The 17,985-nt window shown below is 35.1% G+C and overlaps 1 protein-coding gene across 1 annotated transcript; it reads left to right on the forward strand.

The window, feature by feature from the left end:
* Positions 1 to 5,139: 5,139 nt before the first annotated feature.
* On the forward strand, positions 5,140 to 17,925 carry LOC126697154 (acyl-CoA-binding domain-containing protein 6). Its single transcript, XM_050394029.1, has 14 exons — positions 5,140 to 5,348; positions 8,967 to 9,062; positions 9,317 to 9,394; positions 9,486 to 9,599; positions 9,730 to 9,796; positions 9,919 to 9,980; positions 10,170 to 10,309; positions 10,390 to 10,516; positions 12,875 to 12,989; positions 13,081 to 13,169; positions 13,980 to 14,063; positions 16,720 to 17,040; positions 17,127 to 17,186; positions 17,287 to 17,925. Exons 2-14 carry the CDS (start codon positions 8,976 to 8,978, stop codon positions 17,464 to 17,466), a joined length of 1,524 nt encoding a protein of 507 aa, XP_050249986.1. The 5' UTR covers positions 5,140 to 5,348; positions 8,967 to 8,975; the 3' UTR covers positions 17,467 to 17,925.
* Positions 17,926 to 17,985: the final 60 nt, after the last annotated feature.

The raw sequence follows: 17,985 nt of genomic DNA on the forward strand, positions 1-17,985 counted from the left end.
CCTACTTCGAAGTCTTGCTGTCCAAATCTCCTATACCTTAGTGGGCTGTGTGCTACCCTTTTTCTTTTCTTCAAATTTAAGCTTGAATGACATTTGGCAATGGCATTCATACTTTACTATATTCTTTTTCTTGTGTGGTCATATATATATGCAAAGCTAGCTTGATTGCACTTTGCCTGCAATCATAGCAATATAGCCATTATATACGATCTTAGCCAAAGAACATGGGCTAGCTATCGACAATTTTGACTTTGCTATGAACGTATATATGATCTGATTAGCTAGTGGGATGATCTGATTAGCTGATTGTTATGGTGCTTAATAGAATTTGTTAACAAAGTTTTCAAAGTGATTTCATAGGTTACATGATCCATATCCAATCGAGAATTGGGTTGGGAGACACGAATTAAAAGTAATGATTAAAGATAAGATAAGATAGAGTTCCATAACTAGTAAATTATTTAGAAAGAATGCAAAAAGGTTCATCAAAAAAAAAAAAAAAAAAAAAAAAAGAAAGAATGCAAAAAAAGAAAAAGAAAAAAAAGTACTATGACTTGGTGGATGGTGGTACGTATAATGATGATCATGCAATAAATGTCGGTGAGTTGTTATGAGTTTTTTCTCAAAAATTGTTATGAGTTATGAGTTAGAAAATCAACTTATTAATTTCTCCGTAGCATTTCACTTTGTAAATTGCACATAAGTTTCTAAGAAAATTAGTTCTGATGATGGCAGAATTTGCTCTTAGGACTATGAAACAATTACTTTTAACTAATTAATTTAATGCCTTACCAAAGCCCTTTCAAATTTGAACAAATTAACGTGGATCAGAATTCAGAAACTCCTATAGGCTCTAGCCATTTGGAGAGTAAGCACTAAGTAGGCTTGGAGAACCATCATTCAAGGGTCAACTCAGTTAAGACTAAAAATAGTCAAATTTATGAAACAGGGAAGTATTTGTGGGAATATTCAAACTCACATCAAACATACGATGGAATGAATGATCAGATTGAAGAAGTAACCCACATTGAGCAACAAAAATAACAAATAAAAAAGAAGCCGATGGAATGTACATCAACAGTATTTTATAAACAACATTAGGGCTGTCCACGGGTCGGGCCGAGTCGGTTTTGGACCCAACCCGGACTCGACCCGCCGGCGTCGGGTGGAGGGACTCGGACTCGACCCGCCGGAAAAATCGGTCGAGTCGGTTTCGGGTGAGGATGAACGTCGGTCGGGTCGCCGGAATAAAGAGAGCATCAAAATCTGAAAAAAAAAAAAAAAAAAAAAAAAAAAAAAAAAAAAAAAAACTCGCCGGATTCTGGAAATATTTGCCGGATTCTGCATTTTCTCATCAGATTCTGCATTTTTTGGCTAAAAATTGCTGGGATTTGGCTGGATCTCCTCGAATCTAAGCTCGATCTTACCAAATACGGTCGAGATCTCGCCAGATCTCCTCGAATCTAAGCTTGATCTTGTCGGAGTTGGCCGGATTTGTATATAACATCGGTCGGGTCGGGTGGCTCTGGTTTTGGAGAAGAAAACCGCCACTCGACCCACCGGCGTCGGGTCTTGGGCGCGGAAACCCGTAACCGACTGACAGGAGCGTCGGTTCGGGCTGAAATTGGGTGGAGATGGGGCGGTTTGGTCGGTCCGGCGGGTGTGGGTCGGGTACTGGACACCCCTAAAAAACATGATTTGATAATTCCCATTCAACCAAAAAAAGAAAAAAGAAAAAAGAGAGAGAGAGAAGGAAATCTGAATCTTTATCAAAATCTTTGTGATATATGGAATAAACAAATTAAATGATTGAAATAAGATTTATGGAGAAAATAGGCATTTGTCCATTTCGCCAAAACTTTTCAACAAAATGCCCCATATCTAAAACTATTTAGGGAAATGCTCCTGTTTTAAAACTCGATTTTTGAACAATCGAGTTATAGGGAACTGAAAATTATATAATAAAAAAAAAAAAAATCTTGAACTCGAGTTCCATGTGAAGTACTCGAGTTCATGGAACTCGAGTTCCAGAATTTTTTTTTTTCCTTTTTAAGTCCACATTCGCCATAACTCGATGTTCCAAAAATTGAGTTTTACATTTGAAACTCAATTTTTAAAAAATCGAGTTTCAAAACAAGGGCATTTCCCTAATTAATTTCAGACACGAGACATTTTGCTGGAAAGTTTATGAGAAAGGGGTAAAAGCCCATTTTGGCCTAAGATTTACGCAATTTTCTTTAAAGACCTCTTGCCTCTGCTTCCCTGCTTGCTTTTGCTATCACCTCAACCTCAACTCTTTTTTTACCTACTTTGCTACTTAGGATATAATGTATCATGAATCTTCATCGTAGTTCCCTCTCTCCCCTTTTTATTCCTGGTGTGAACTTTTACTGAATTGAATTGTAAAAAAGATCTTTTTTACAATTTGATATATTTTAATTATAACATATTATTCTTTTACTATACCAAATCACCATTGGCCCTTTGGCTCAAGTGGTAGCTCATTGCTTTCCCATTTGAGCTAGAGCAGATGAGTTTGATCTCCAAAGGTTTAGTTCGCCTTCACTTACTGAAACCCAAAATATAAAAAGAAAGAGAAAATTGCACCGAATCTAAAGGCCTTTTTGGTAAGAGTATTTAAATATAGTTTTTTTTTTTTTTTTTTTTTTTTTTTTGGTTTTTCAAGCCATAAAATGGTGGGTCTCACACTTGAATTTATTGTTTGGCTAATATTTTTTAAATACAGTTTTTAAAAAACTGTATCCTATTTTCCTAATTTAGAACAGGATTTTGAAAACAGCTAAAGGGTGTTTTCAGGACACAAAAAATGTTTTTAATAACATAATTGTAAATAAATTGATGACAGTGGACCTCAAATATTTGTCTAAACTCTATTATCTCTTAAATTAAGGAACTTATCTTTATCACAAAAAGAATCCCCATATTTCAAATTTGAAAATTATCATTAAAAAAAAAAATGAACTCTATTCACTTATCATTATCTACCAAAAAAAAAAAAAAAAAAAAAAAGTAATCTACAGATTCTACATGTTATTTGTAGGGATGAAGGGTCCAAATGAGAATATTGGGCCGTGGGCCATGCCCGAGGACATCAAATAGCTCGAGGACAGACTAGTGCAAATGAAGGTAGATAGATATTGGGCCAAGGAAGAGGTCAGGACATGATGAGTAGGTGATGTTATCTGAGGAGCAATGTCACCTTGGCCAACAGTATGGAGGCCTAAAGTCCAACTACCCATCAAGTACTGGGCAACAGGCAATCGTGTTTGGATGGATAAGCGTCAGAAAGATATAAGACAAAAGAGAAGTGAAAAATATCTGAGAAGAAAACTGCTACCACTGCATTGAATGCTCTACATTTAACCCCCTGGCCGCATTAATATGGAAGTGATGCCTGAACAGTAATTTTCAGCCTTATAACTACCCCTGAAGACTTAGGAAAGTGTTGATGTGACAAGTATCAAGAAGACTACTAGTCTGATCTACACGTGGAGGGCTAAAATGAAAGAAAGAAAGGAGGTATAAAAGGGATGAACCCCCTTCCAAAGGGGAGAGAGTGAAAAACCAAAGAAAATATCACTGTGTAACCAAAAACTGTAATTTTGTATGAGTCTAAGAGAAATATATAAGAACATACCTTCCTCGGACTTGCTTGAGGAGAGCATTTTTTTGTTCAAACTGTTTGTTCATTCCACTAATAACTACTCTATTGTGACAATATCTTTCTAACTCATTGAACGTTCAGTCTCAAGCCCACTCTCTAACAAATTCATTGTTTTGAGCTTATCGGGCCATTGTCCATCCATTTTTTGGGTTGTGGAGCAAAACGTACCTTTACATTATTTTTTGTAAATATATATTTTTTAAATATCAAAAATAAAAATGGTCTACCAAGCAATAACTTTTTATTTTTAGTAAATTGAAAATTGTTCATAAAAGTGAGAGCCAAACACGTATAATATAAAAATTATTATTTGAAAACTAGTTTCAAGTTCAATTTTTTGAAAATTGTTTTTATACTGATTTGAAAACAAAAACAAAAATTCTCTTACCAATCAGGCTCTAAAAATGTGTTTGTTTAGAGTTGAAATAAGGTGGATGGAAAACTTTGGAGAGAAAATAAGAGAGAAAATGAGTTTGTGTTGTTTGGTTGGGAGAGGGGAAAGAAAATTTTTATGAGGGGCCCAGGCATTTTCCACCCGGGCTCACACAAAATTTGTCTCTCCAAAATGGAGAGAAAATTGGCTGGGGGGAGTTTGACGGTGAAATGACAAAATTGCCCATGTGCACTGCACATGGGCAAAGTCTAGTTGCCTTTTTATTTTTTTTTATTATTATTTTTTTTATAACTATTTTTTAATATATTTTTTTTTCTTTTGATTTCCAGGGCATGGTGTTTTGTGTTTTTTTTTTCTTCTTATGGTTTCCGGGCAACGTTGCTTCCTTTATTATTATTTATATTTTTTTCTTTTGATTTCCTGGGCATGGTGCTTTGTGTTTTTTTTTTGTTTAACTAGAAATAATTTTTTTTTATAATAAATTTGGGTGATTTTTTTTTTTTTTTTTTTTGTTGCTTATCACTTTTTGTTTTAATTGTGCATCATTTTTTAACAAGAGTATATGAGTAAATTTATACAAACTCATTTTTTCCATCTTTCACTTTTTCACTCCCAACCAAACAAAAATAAGGGAAATTGAAATCTTTTCTATCTTCCCACCATTTTCTATCCTTTCACTTTTCCACCTCTCCAACCAAACACACCCTAAAATACCATTATGTGACCTGTATAAGGCTTCGTTACCAAGTAAAGCCCATTCCCAACACCAGTATTTTTGCCACTATTGGGCCTTTGATTATTAATTTTTGGGTGAGAATAAGTGTTGGGCCTATTCTGGATTGGCCCATCTGTGCACCTATAGTAGCCCACATTCGGACCCAAAAAAAAAAAAAAAAACCGGAAAAGAAGGCCCAAGAAATTCATTAAATCACGTCACCCTATAAACAGAAAACGACATGTCGTATAAATGTAAGCGACATGCAGCTGATCTATCACATCGACGGAGAGAGAGAGAGAGAGAGAGAGAGAGAGAGAGATCTATTTCAACTAAAACGGCGAGTCCGTGCTTTTCCTCCGTACGGAAACACACACGCACACACAGAGATTGTAGGAGACACAGAGAGAGAGAGAGAGAGAGAGAGAGAGAGAGAGCTAGATCTCTACGGTGCCGTTCGGTTCTTCGCATCAATTCGGAGAATTTGCATTCTGCACCTTCCGATCTCTCCTCATCCATTTCAACCTCTATCTCCATTCTCGGTCCGATCTAAGGTACGCCTTTTTTTTTTTTTTTTTCCTTCTCGTATTCTATAAATATTGTGCTTCAATTTTGAATTACCAGTTAATTCAATGTTTTTCAGCTCGAAATCTGTGGTCTGTTTGGTTCCTGAGAAAAAAAAAAAAAAAAACGAAAGAAAACGAAAAAATGAAATTGAAAATTTGAATTGGTGATTTGTATAATTGAACCAAAATAATACAACACAAAACTGCTGTATTGAATTTTGTGAAATTAGCACTTGTACTCAGTTAATTGATAGTTAGTTAGGATAAGCATTAGAGTATTGTACATTGTTGGTTAAGTCTGTTGGGCTGTGAGGAGTTGTACTCTTCTGGTTCAGTTAGTTTAGCTGGGTCATGTAGTCAAGTATAAAAGACTGTGCTGAGATTGTAAAACTGATTCAAGGAATTAGAATTCCAATTTGTTTTGGAGGCCTTGTTCCCTCAAAGAACTACCAACTGAGTGAGTGAGTGAAGTGTTAAACAAAGTTTGGACGATCAAGATACAGCAATGGAAACTAATACCCGAAGGATAGAGGAACTGGGTACTAGTGTCAAGGTTATGCAGACTGCAATCGAGGAAAGGCTACCACTACCAGCAATACAAGGATCGGGACCACAGCAAGAAGTGCCCCTTCTTGGGGCAGAAATTGTGGAGCAACCAGAACAGCATGAGGTAGGTGTATTGATACCCAAACCCATTAAGCTGGAATTGCCAAGATTGGATTTTTAGGGCCGTGTAATTGTTTAGTTATTATAACGTACTTGAAGAAGAACAAGTCTTGACTCTTGAATGCTTCTTATCATTTAGATGATGAAGCACTTATTTGGTTTGACGATTGTGAGAGATCTTTGGATTCTTGGGAGACTTTTTTTTAGGCTAATCAAGTTAGATTTTGACCCTGCTTCATATGATAATCCTATGGAAGCGTTGACCAAATTGAGGCTTACCACAACTGTGGCAGCCTACAAAAGCCAATTGAAATATTGAGTAATAGAATTAGGAATTTAACTGAATCTCATAAGCTTAGCTGCTTCATGAGTGGGCTAAAGGATGAGGTTTGATTGGCAGCAAGGATGCAAAATCCAAGAACCTTGAGTGCTACCTTTGGAGCTAACATTTTAAGAGGAATATTTTTCCACCTGTAGGAAAGCCTGTAAACCTTTGCAAGAAGTAATTGGCAAGCACCAATACTGGTCAAGTATGACCAGGGATGTACCTAGGTAAGGGGGCCCCTCCATCCCCCCATTTTTTTATTTATAATAGAAGCGTAGTATATATATATATATATACAAAGAAAGTTTGAAATTTTCCCAAAATATATATTATTGCCCCCCCTCCTCCCAAAAAATTTACAAATTAACCCATGAAATCCCACCAAAAAAAAAAAAATCCTTCATGGCTCCATACCTTTTCTCCAGCTCTACCAAGAACAACCACAATACAATCAAAAATCCTCAATTTTTACCCATTTGGTTTTTTCTAGCTCAGTATGCCCCTCTCACCTCTCATTCTTCCTCCACTCCACCAGTCACCTCCGTTAATCGATCCTCACCGCTGCACGCCAACAAGTCCCATAGGCATGGGTTGGAATAATTGTGTACGTGTCTCCATTTCTCCTGTATGGACTCATCACTCATGATTCTCATGAATTTCTGATCTCTCTTCTCTAATATCTATCCTTTGTGTGTGCATGTTGTCTCTGCGCTTTTATAATTTTTATGAAAGCCTGTACCTGCCTCTCTCTGATATGATGATGATATCTCCTCTGAGTGAATGTGTTCTGTGATGAGTAACTAACGTGTTGATGTGTTAGGTCCTTAGTACAACACAACACTGCTGTATTGAATTTGTGTAATAAGCACTCATACTCAGTTAGTTGTTTGTTTGTTTGTTTTTTTGATAAGTTTTTATACAATTTTTTGGTAAGTGTTAGTTGTTAGTTAGTTAGGATAAGCATTAGAGTATTGTACTTTGTTAGTTAGTCTGTTGGGCTGTAATGAGTTGTACTCTTGTGGATCAGTTAGTTAGTTGGGTCATGTAATAAAGTATAAGACTCTGCTGAGACTGTAAAATTGATTCAAGGAATAAGAATGTAATTGTTTTGGAGGTTGATTCCCTTGAAAGGATCATAGGAGGCCTAGTTCCCTCGAAGAACTACCAACTGAGTGATTGAGTTGTTAAGATCATTGAATCTTAACAGGTGATGCTACTTTACAAGTGCTGAAGAAGACACTTTTTAATGTAAATACAAAGAGAATTTTTCATAGTTAAAATTGAATCTTTGGTTGAATGGTTTGAGTTACGGCAATTTGTTTGTGATTAAAAAAAATATTTTTTTTGAGAACAGATTAAAAAATATTTGGATGGCTATCCCTTATTGTTTGATGTGGTGCATTTGGCGGGAGAGAAACAACCGGTGTTTTGAAGACTCTGAAAGGACTATAGCTGATTTAAAACTTTTCTTTTTTAAAACTCTATTGGATTGGATGTCTATCATAGGAAGTCATTCTATTTCTTCGGTTTATGATTTGATGGATGCTTGTAATTTATGTATTTGATTATGTTGGTCCCCGGCTGTATTCTTCCTGTATACTCAGGTGACTCATTATTAAGTTCTTGAATAAAATTTCCTTTACTTATCCAAAAAAAAAAATTATTGAACTTTTTTTTTGGAGAAGTACTCGAGTTTGCTCATTTATATAATAGTAGCAGCGTTGCTGAATTAGATTAAGTTTCGGAACCATTTCATAGTATGTTTATGTTATGATATGTGGCTTTCCCTTTTGATTTTCTTTTGGTTATATATATATATTTTTTGGTCAGACTTTTGGTTATATTTTAGTTTGTTAATTTTGCTTCTTTTTTTATTTTTTATTTTTTATATTTTTATGACATTGATGATCAAAATTAACTGATCATCTTAATGGGCCACAATTATTGAAGCGGAGGTCACTAGTTTGAAATTTCCCTCAAAAGAGAAAAAACTGAAAGAAAACTTAGCTTTAAAAATATATATATATAATTCAATAGTTATAATGTGTGTGGGGGAGTTTGAAGTTTGGATGTTTTCGTTGGAAACAACAAGAGGTGCTAGTTAAGCTATAAAGCTCCTGGCAAAAGAAAACTAAGCTTAATAAAGACTTAAGGTTGGCTTGACAGAAGTTCTTTAAGACCAATCAGCTCAGGTGTAGGCCATAATTTCTTTTATCAATGGCTTGACCAATTCTTTTGGGCCTTCTTTTTGTATTTGTAATGTCTTTTGACTTGTTTTGCATCACCCCTTCTTACAAAAGACTGTTATTGACTATTGCATTTGATGATCAAGTCAGTCTAAATACCTTCTATCATCTTGTTCTTCATTAGTGTTATCCCTAATCCTTCACAATCACAAGATCATTGGCTTCTTATTCTAGTAGTGGTTGTATCTTTTTTCTTCGATTTAAGTATTTTTTGCTGTTTATAGTTATATGCTAGCCTTTCCCATTGGAAATTTTATATTCCTTGTGATTTTCCCCATATTTTGTAATTTTTTTCTCCAAATTATCGCAATTTCTTCATTGAGATTATTGTTAAAACAATTTAAATTGATGGACTTGAGTGACATGCAGCCAGCTTTTATGGAAACAGAGTGGCAATCAAGGTTGGCCCATGACCAGTGGACAGCAGTCCCTGTATCTGGTTCACGGCCACCGGCTCGCTACAAGGTGAATGAACTGAATTATATTGTTGGTTCTAGCTTAAGAAGAGATGGTGAGGTTGTGGGTTTAAACCTATTTTGTTCATTTGTAACCTACCAATAAAAAAAAAATGTTGGTTTTAGTACTTTTTGAACCACTAAGGTTAAGCCTATTTTCATTTGACTATTATAAGTCCATGATCAGTGGCATATTTTTCTGAAGCGTTTTACTCTTCATTATGGACCATATACTTATCATACTATCTTATCTTTTAACTTTAGCATGCTGCAGTGGCAGTTGATGAGAAACTGTACGTTGTTGGTGGGAGTCGTAATGGCCGGTACCTATCTGATGTTCAGGTATTGGATTTGCCCAATTGCCCATCCAGTTTTTCATATTAAACTTCAAGTCCCTTCTTGCGGGTCATTTGGTAAAGGGATAATTCTGCAGGTATTTGACCTTAAAAGTTTGGCATGGTCTAATCTAAAACTGAAACCAAATGCTGATAAATTTGAAGAGACAGGCTCACTGGATATTCTTCCAGCCATTTCGGGTCACAATGTGGTAAGAAATTAGATGCACATTGTCCACATGCGTGTGTGTATTTCCCTTTTGTCTGACTTCCATCTTTTAGTCTAGCGATTCAACTTATTTTTAAGTAATTACTTATTTTAAGTATACATTGTTTTGATAGGTTAACTGGGGAAATAAACTATTTCTTATTGGTGGGCATTCAAAGAAAGTAGCTGACAAAATAACAGGTTTGTATATTTAAGAGCCATATTGGCATTGGTAAGGGTTATCTGATTTTGAATCTTTTGATGCTGCTGTGCGATATTGTGTATTGTTTAGCCCCTTATTTGTGTAAATTTACTTGTTTTAGTGCTATTCATCGATCTTGAAACACATCTCTGTGGTGTTGTGGAGACCTCAGGAAAAGTTCCGGTAATTAACTGATTCTATTGGCTGCTAAGTTTACTTCTTCTCTTGTGCTTATGCTTTGTCAATTTGCCATCTAAACTTTCTTTTGTTATCTATTTATTTAGCAAGGAAAATAATTGAGTCTTTTGTTTCTGCTGGAGTTGATTTGATGTTCTGTGAATTTGATTGGCATGCTGATGGAGAATGTTCCAGGTAGCTCGTGGGGGACATTCTGCTACACTTGTTGGTTCTAGAGTGATAGTTTTTGGTGGAGAAGACAAGAGCAGGAGATTGTTGAATGATGTCTTCATTCTTGATCTGGAGACAATGACTTGGGACATTGTGGAGGGAACGTAAGTGTCTACTCCACATTTTTGGACGGCTACTTGTGTGCTTTCAGAAGATTCTTTATCACTTTCTTGTGTTTTGATAGGCAGACACCTCCAGCTCCCCGATTCGACCACACAGCAGCAGTGCATGCAGAACGCTACCTTCTAATTTTTGGTGGTTGTTCTCATTCTATTTTCTTCAACAATCTGCATGTACTGGACTTGCAGACTGTAAGTATTTTTTTTGGCAGGATTTTTTACACTTATTTTTTGGGTCCAAATTGATATGTAGACTCTTCCACCTTGAACTCCTGACCTTCCCACCACCTTGCTCTTACAAGAGAAGGAGGTGCCATTGGAGTTAGAGCTCATTGGCCACTTTGATATATAGGCAGTAAACTGAGTATCTTTTTATTTTACTTTTTGGATAAAAGAAATGCTACTTTGCTTCCATTCTATATTAAGAAGTGTCTCACTAGGGTATAACGTATACTGCAGTTCATTTTTGGAATAAAAATGTGGTTCCTTGATCGTTAATATTTGCAACACCTATGAATACAAGTGTGCTAGAAAGTGTTGAGTTGCAAAAACATATTACTTGTATGCCTTTTGTCCTTATTATATCTGTTTTCCTGAATTATCCTATGTATCATAAAATTATGGCTTGTCGTGAGGTTATGCTAGGAATTCATTGAATCTCTCAATCCACAGATTTTTTATTTTGATATAGAGGGGCATGTCCTATATTTTTTGAATCATGACCGATCTTTTGAACTAGACTATTGAAGGAAACCTCCCTTTCTGGATTTTCCATGGCCGTTGGATTGGACAAACACTCTCACACACCAACACAACAAACATGCAGATGTGCCCAGATTTTGGAAAGTTGTCCTATTTGACACTTAGGAAGTGTAGCAATGATGTCTATTAGCACATGTATTCAATTTCATGAATTCTATGTCAATGTCAAAGATTTATGCTTATAAAGGATCTAATTATTAAATTGCCAGTAATGGTTTCACATTTATAAAACTTTCCTAACTTTGCCATCAAATAGAGACCTCCATCCATTTAAAGATAACTTCATTTGATGGACTTTCAACACTGAGACACTTTGAAGAAGATTAAAATATTCCATCAATTTGTGCTTGTGATTGCTTTGGTCACTGTATGCCTGCCTTCTATCTTTTGCTTGGCTTTCTGTGGGGTTCTAGAATTATTGTTGATATCATTATGGGGTATTTCTATGTCAAGCAGTTGATGTCGATGATGTATGTCAGACCTGTAGAAAGAATTATCAATCACCATGAGATTTAGTCATCAACATAATCAAGGGGGCCGTGCTCATTTCTGTTCCTTGAAATTAGTGCTTAGCAATTTAGTTACTCATTCTTCTGAGGAAGATTAAAATTTCATATTTTCTGTTAATACAAAGAGACAAGGATAAAATTTCATTCACCTACATTTGTTATATAGTAGGTTGGTTTTAATCTGCTTTGAAGCTCTTACTGGGTTGAAAGTTAACGTGGGTAAAAGTGGGATAGTGGCTGTTGGGGAAGTGGGTAATTTGGCTGCTCTAGCTAATATCTTTGCTTTAAAATTGGAAGTCTACCAATAACCTATTTGGGTATGCCTTTAAGGGCATCCTATAAGACAGCCTTGGTTTGGAATCCCATTTTGGAGAAGGTGGAAAGGACATTGTTGGGCTGGAAGAGACTATATCTATCTAAGGGAGGTAGCCTTACTCTGTCAAAGTCCACTCTCTCTAGTCTTCCCACTTAATTCTTGTCTTTATTTACCATTCTGAAGGTTGTGGCTGATAGAGTGGAGAAGATTTAGAGGAAGTTCTTATGTGGATCTTTGGAGGAGTTTAAATATTCTTTGGTTGCTTGGGACACGGTTTGTTCACCAGTTGATATTGGGGGTTAGGGGATTAGGAGGTTGGTGCATTTCAATCAAGCATTGCATGGTAAGTGGCTATGGTGGTATGGGCTTGAAGTTTCCTATTTGTGGTTACGAGTGATCATCTCCAAATATGGGGAGGATAAGGGAGGTTGGTGTACAAAGATAGGTAGGGGTACTCATGGGTGCAGTTTTTGGTGGAGTATTTGATCCGCATTTGATATTTGGAAAATGGTGCTGGCTTGTTTGAGTGGCTTGTTTGGAAGGAGAGGAATAGTCATACTTTTGAAGACATGGAAAGCTCATTGGATCAATTGAAAGCTCTGTTTGCTCGTACTCTCTTTGATTGATCCCAGGTTTGGGGTTTTACACAATGTTTTTCTGTTTTAGAATTTTAAGTTTACCTTAGATTTTCCTTTTGAGTCTTTTGTACTTCTATTCCCTCTGTGTTCATCATTGTGAACATAAGGTTTTACTTGGTTCTCAATAAACATTCATTACTTATAAAAAAAATGAAACAAAAGAAGGGAAAAAAACTTTTTTCAAGTATAGTTGAATCATTTACTGAAATCATACTATTATTTGTGCTTACCTACAGTGTTGCTGGATCTTTTAGTTTTTTTTCTTTCCCTTCTCTTATTTTTTATTCCCACTATGTTAGTGTGATAAGCTGTCATGTATTTGCAGATGGAATGGTCTCAACCACTTGTTCAGGGTGATTTAGTGACTGCCAGGGCAGGTCATGCTGGTATAACCATTGATGAAAACTGGTACATAGTTGGTGGTGGAGATAACAAAAGTGGTATGTAGAATTATGTGCTTATCAAATATTATTCTGCATGCATATGAACCCTTTTGTGCATTCATGGATGTATGGCTATATATGTTTGCAGGTTGCCCTGAGACTCTAGTGTTAAATATGTCTAAGCTAGTTTGGTCAGAATTGACAAGTGTGAAGCAAAGGGATCCGCTTGCTAGTGAGGTCACCACTTTATTCCTTTTCTAACTTTTCTCTCCCATTGTAATGTCTTCTGATGTAAAATTGCATTTTCTCTAGCAGATTGAGATTGTTTGTTTGATAAAAACACCTAATGAGCAAAATTGGTATATGATTATAGTAGACTGGTGCTCATTTGGCAAAGTAGAGGGTTTTATGGGAGAGAGTGATTGATCTTATGTTTGGCTGGAGGAATTGGATGGGCAAACATTCTTCGGATATTTGGAATTTTGGCTCCGCTATGTTTGATGTGGACCATATGGCAAGAATGAAATAGACGTACGGTTGTGGATGTGGAGACTAGAGGGTACGGGAATCAGCTAATAGCCACCTTTGCATTCTATCTATTTGATTGGTCTTGTGCATGGGGTTTTATGGATAAAGATTACTTTTCTTTTTTCTTAAGAGTCTTTGTTCTTTTTGTAATTTTTGTAATTCTTTAGGCTAATTTGTGTCAATTATGCATGAACTAGTCTCATTTTAATAAAATTATTCTTACCTTTAATAATAATAATAAAAAAAATTTCTGGCATTAGTTTTGGCGTTTACCATTGTTTCCTGGCGTGAACCTATAAATTTTTTATTTATTATGGACAACACTACTCGGGTTTAGTTAAGGAATCTATGGTTCTGCTTGAAGTGTGATGATGAATTGTTTAAAAAACTTATATCTATGTTAGGGTGGAGAGTCGGTATTGTCATGCCCCTCGTGCTTCATTTCATTAAGGGTTTCACCTTAGAGCACATGAATATGTTGATTTTTTACTTGATCAGTGATCATAAATGTGAAAACAGGGGCTCAGTGTGTGCTCGGCTATTATTGATGGAGAGATGTATTTGGTTGCCTTTGGTGGCTACAATGGGAAATACAGCAATGAGGTATGTATTGAAAGTTTAGTTTGAATGAATGCAAGTTCCCTCTTAAGATTAAATTTGTTTTGAGCGTATCAGCATGTATTGAAACGTAGTGTTGGTAATGTCAATTTTGAATATTATTTGTGCCTATGGCATCCCACCCCCTTCTGTGGGGTTTTAGTTCCAAGGTTCAAATCCCCTCATTAACACTTGGAAACAAAAATTCACACCGCACCTAGTATAACTATTGGCTAATGTTGCATTACCCAATATCTTTTATTGGCTAAGTTATTGTCAAACCTATCATTGGATTATAAGATTTCCTCATTCCTGGCAGACTCGTCAAATAAGAGATTTAGAATCCTCTCATCTATAAATTGTTCAAAAATTTAGATGCTTATGTTTTTAAAATATACTAAGTGCAAAGATTTATGGATTGCATAAGGAATGACATCCAGTATTAAATTTGGTGTGCATGTTTAGCAAGGAGAGAATGTGTGATCTGATGGCAGGATGCACATTAATTGAATTTAAAGTTATTAAGTTGTTTAACTTTAAGGGCACGTTTGGTACACTGTAATGATTATTACATGAGAATAGGAATAAGTATTATAAGGAATACATTAAGTTGGAATGTAATAAGTATTACTATTTATTAGTTTGGTGACTATTTAGGAATTGAATTCTGAATATGCATTCACAATTTAGTAGAGTATAAAAAGAAGGCGTAATTAAATCATTTTTAAGTCAAATTTCTTAAAATACACTTATTTTAGGGTGTTCAAAATAGAGCTAATAATTAACAATAAGGAAAATTTATTTTCTTTCCTTTTGAAGATGTGGCAACTAATGGTTTTTTAGGAAATTTTATTAAAAAGTTATTACATAAGGTGAAAGAATAGATATTCAGTACTTTTGATAAGGAATAACTTATTCCTCATTTTGAAGAATAACTATTCATAAGGAATAACTATTCATTATAATAAAAACATAACTAATGACACGTTTGGTAGACTGTAATAGATACTGTAATGTAATAGATATTCATATGGCATAATTATTCGATTGTTTGGTTATGTTTTTATTACAATGAATAGTTATTCCTTATGAATAGCTATTCTTCAAAATGAGGAATAACTATTCCTTATTAAAAGTACTGAATGTCTATTCCTTCACCTTATATAATAACTTAAAAAAAAAAATTCCTATAAAGCCATTAGTTGACACATCTTCAAAAGGAAAGAAAATAAATTTTCCTTCTTGTTAATTATTAGCTTTATTTTGAACACCCTAAAATAAGTGTATTTTAGGAAATTTGACTTAAAAATAATTTAATTACACATTCTTTTTATACTCTATTAAATTGTGGATACATATTCAGGATTTTATTTCTAAATGGTCACCAAACTAATGAATAGCAATACTTATTACATTCCAACTTAATGTATTCCTTGTAATACTTATTCTTATTCCCATGTAATAATCATTGCAGTGTACCAAACGTGCCCTAAACAACCGAATAGTTATGTCATAAAAATATCTATTACATTACAGTGTCTATTACAATTTACCAAACGTACCCTAACAAAAGATGCACCAGGTGTAACTTAAGTTTTAACACACACACACATATATAGGTCAAGATCAAATTCTTTATTTTTGGATAAGTAAGATGAAGTTATATTTGGTGTCACTCTTAGTTATATTTTAAAATTTGACCATTGGATTATTTTTTCTCATTCTTAACAAGTTTGCCAAATTTCATGCTAATAAGAATGGTATTTACTATTTGATACATTAGCTCATGTTCTTTGTATGATTTTAAAATATAAAAACTTGAAATTTAAACATTTTATAGATGAGATATCTATTGATCTTTGATCATCTTGAAATTTTGCAATCATGAAGGGTAAATGTAATATAATGGTGGATTTTTTCAAAATTCTCGCATCCAATAAAAAATTATTAAGTGGTGTAACAAACCAAAAGTTACATTGTGCAATTTCAACCCAACCCTATATGTATACACACACTTCCCTTAACTCATGTCCTCAAGGCTGTTTGAGAGATCTCTATCTCTGTTCTTACTAAAACTTGAGTACAGTACATAACTCATCAAATTTGTCCTCTTAAGGGTTAGTGGTGTGTGCACCTCATGAAGCGTCATTGTAAAATTGTTGATTTTCATTTAATACTATTTTAGCAATATGTAGTGTTCTAGACTATCATGACTAGTGAGATGACGATAGATGCTACACAATGTTTCTGTTTCACCTCAAATCTAGAAAGGGTGGGAAAAGTCATATCACTCTGCTTTGGGATGTGGCACCTCAATGGCTCAACCTAATTGCTTCTTCTTTTTTTTTTTTTTTTTTGGGTTTTTTTTTTTTTTTTAAGATGCATTTTTGTTGCTTGTAAGTCCGATTTACTGCAGATGCTTTGATTTTTAGGTACTGACCCTTAAACTGCAAATTCTGCTGATTTTTATTTCTACCTGGGTTTCAGTTATTTTCCTCTAGATTAGTCTTGTAGTAGGCACTAAATCCTAAAGCCTATTTGTCTGCTAATATTTATTACAAAGTTTTCAGTGTGAATTCTTGTCAAAAGTTCTGGATTTATTTCAGTTGTTGCAATCTAAGTCTGTCCTATGCTTTCTGTGCCTGCCCCTTTTATTTCCTAGGTTTTTATTATGAAACCCAAACCTAGGGACTCATCACGTCCCAAGATTTTCCAGTCACCAGCAGCGGCTGCAGCTGCAGCTTCTGTTACTGCTGCATATGCCTTATCCAAAGCAGAAAAGTTAGATTTCACCAAAGCAGAAGATCCAAGCTCCAAGGGAGCTGAAAACAGTATTTCTGAAAAAGATGTCACAAATGGTGTTAAGGCCATTAGAGAAGAGAAAAATGTGTTGGAACTGTCACTTGCAGAAGTCAGAGCAGAAAATACTAGGATCAAGGGACAGATTGATGAGAAAAATGGTACTCTTTCTGAGTTGTCCAAGGTATGCTTTTATGATTTAGTGCCACTTAAGGTGATTTTCCATTGGTCAGCTGTTTAAAACTCATGGTTTCAACCATATTCATTCAGGAACTCCTTTCTGTCCAAGGTCAACTTGGAGCTGAGAGATCAAGATGCTTTAAGCTGGAGGTCTCCCTTTCTCTCATTCCTTTTTCATTTTTTAATCTGTTGTTCCTTTGTTGACTAACTGGGTCACTGACTAAACTTATTTGGTATTGGTGATGTCCAGGCACAAATCTCAGAACTGCATAAGATGCTGGAATCAATGCAGTCCATAGAGAATGAGGTACAAGAGCTTCGGACGCAAAAGTCTGCATTTGAACGGAATATAGAGCTAGCTTCAGCAGTCCAGAAGCAAGGTTCAGGTGGTGTTTGGCGATGGATAGCTGGGGGAAATGGCAATGCATAAAGGTTGAAGGTTGGTGCCTAGAAATTAAATCTGGGAGCAATTCAATTTATCATTAGCCATAGCTTTTTTCAAGCAAATATACGATCTTAAGCTTAGGCAGATTATAGCAGTTGCAATTTCGAGAACTAATGGTGAAATTCAATCATGGTAAACAAGCATAATCTTGGAAATGCTTGCAACGTTTGACCATTGTTAAGATCTTCTAATGGAGACGAAACTAAACTTGATACAAGAATATAGTCTATGCTCTTTTTTCTTTTAAAATTCTTGGAATCCACAATCTGTTCATTTTTTTTTTCTCTCACTTTCTAATTTATTCATATGTGTTCCTTGTGTATGTGATGGTGACAGTCACTCATTTTACCCTTTCATTAGTTTTTGTACTTAGTACAATTGATTTGCATCAGTTACAAGATTCTTCTGGCTTGGCAATGAATTCTTACATATTCTGGAATTTCATTACTCATCTTGGACTAGAATTTGTTCATTGATCTAATATATGCTGAATAAGTTTCACCT

Source organism: Quercus robur, chromosome 8, assembly GCF_932294415.1.
Source record: "Quercus robur chromosome 8, dhQueRobu3.1, whole genome shotgun sequence".
In the NCBI taxonomy this organism is placed as follows: domain Eukaryota; kingdom Viridiplantae; phylum Streptophyta; class Magnoliopsida; order Fagales; family Fagaceae; genus Quercus; species Quercus robur.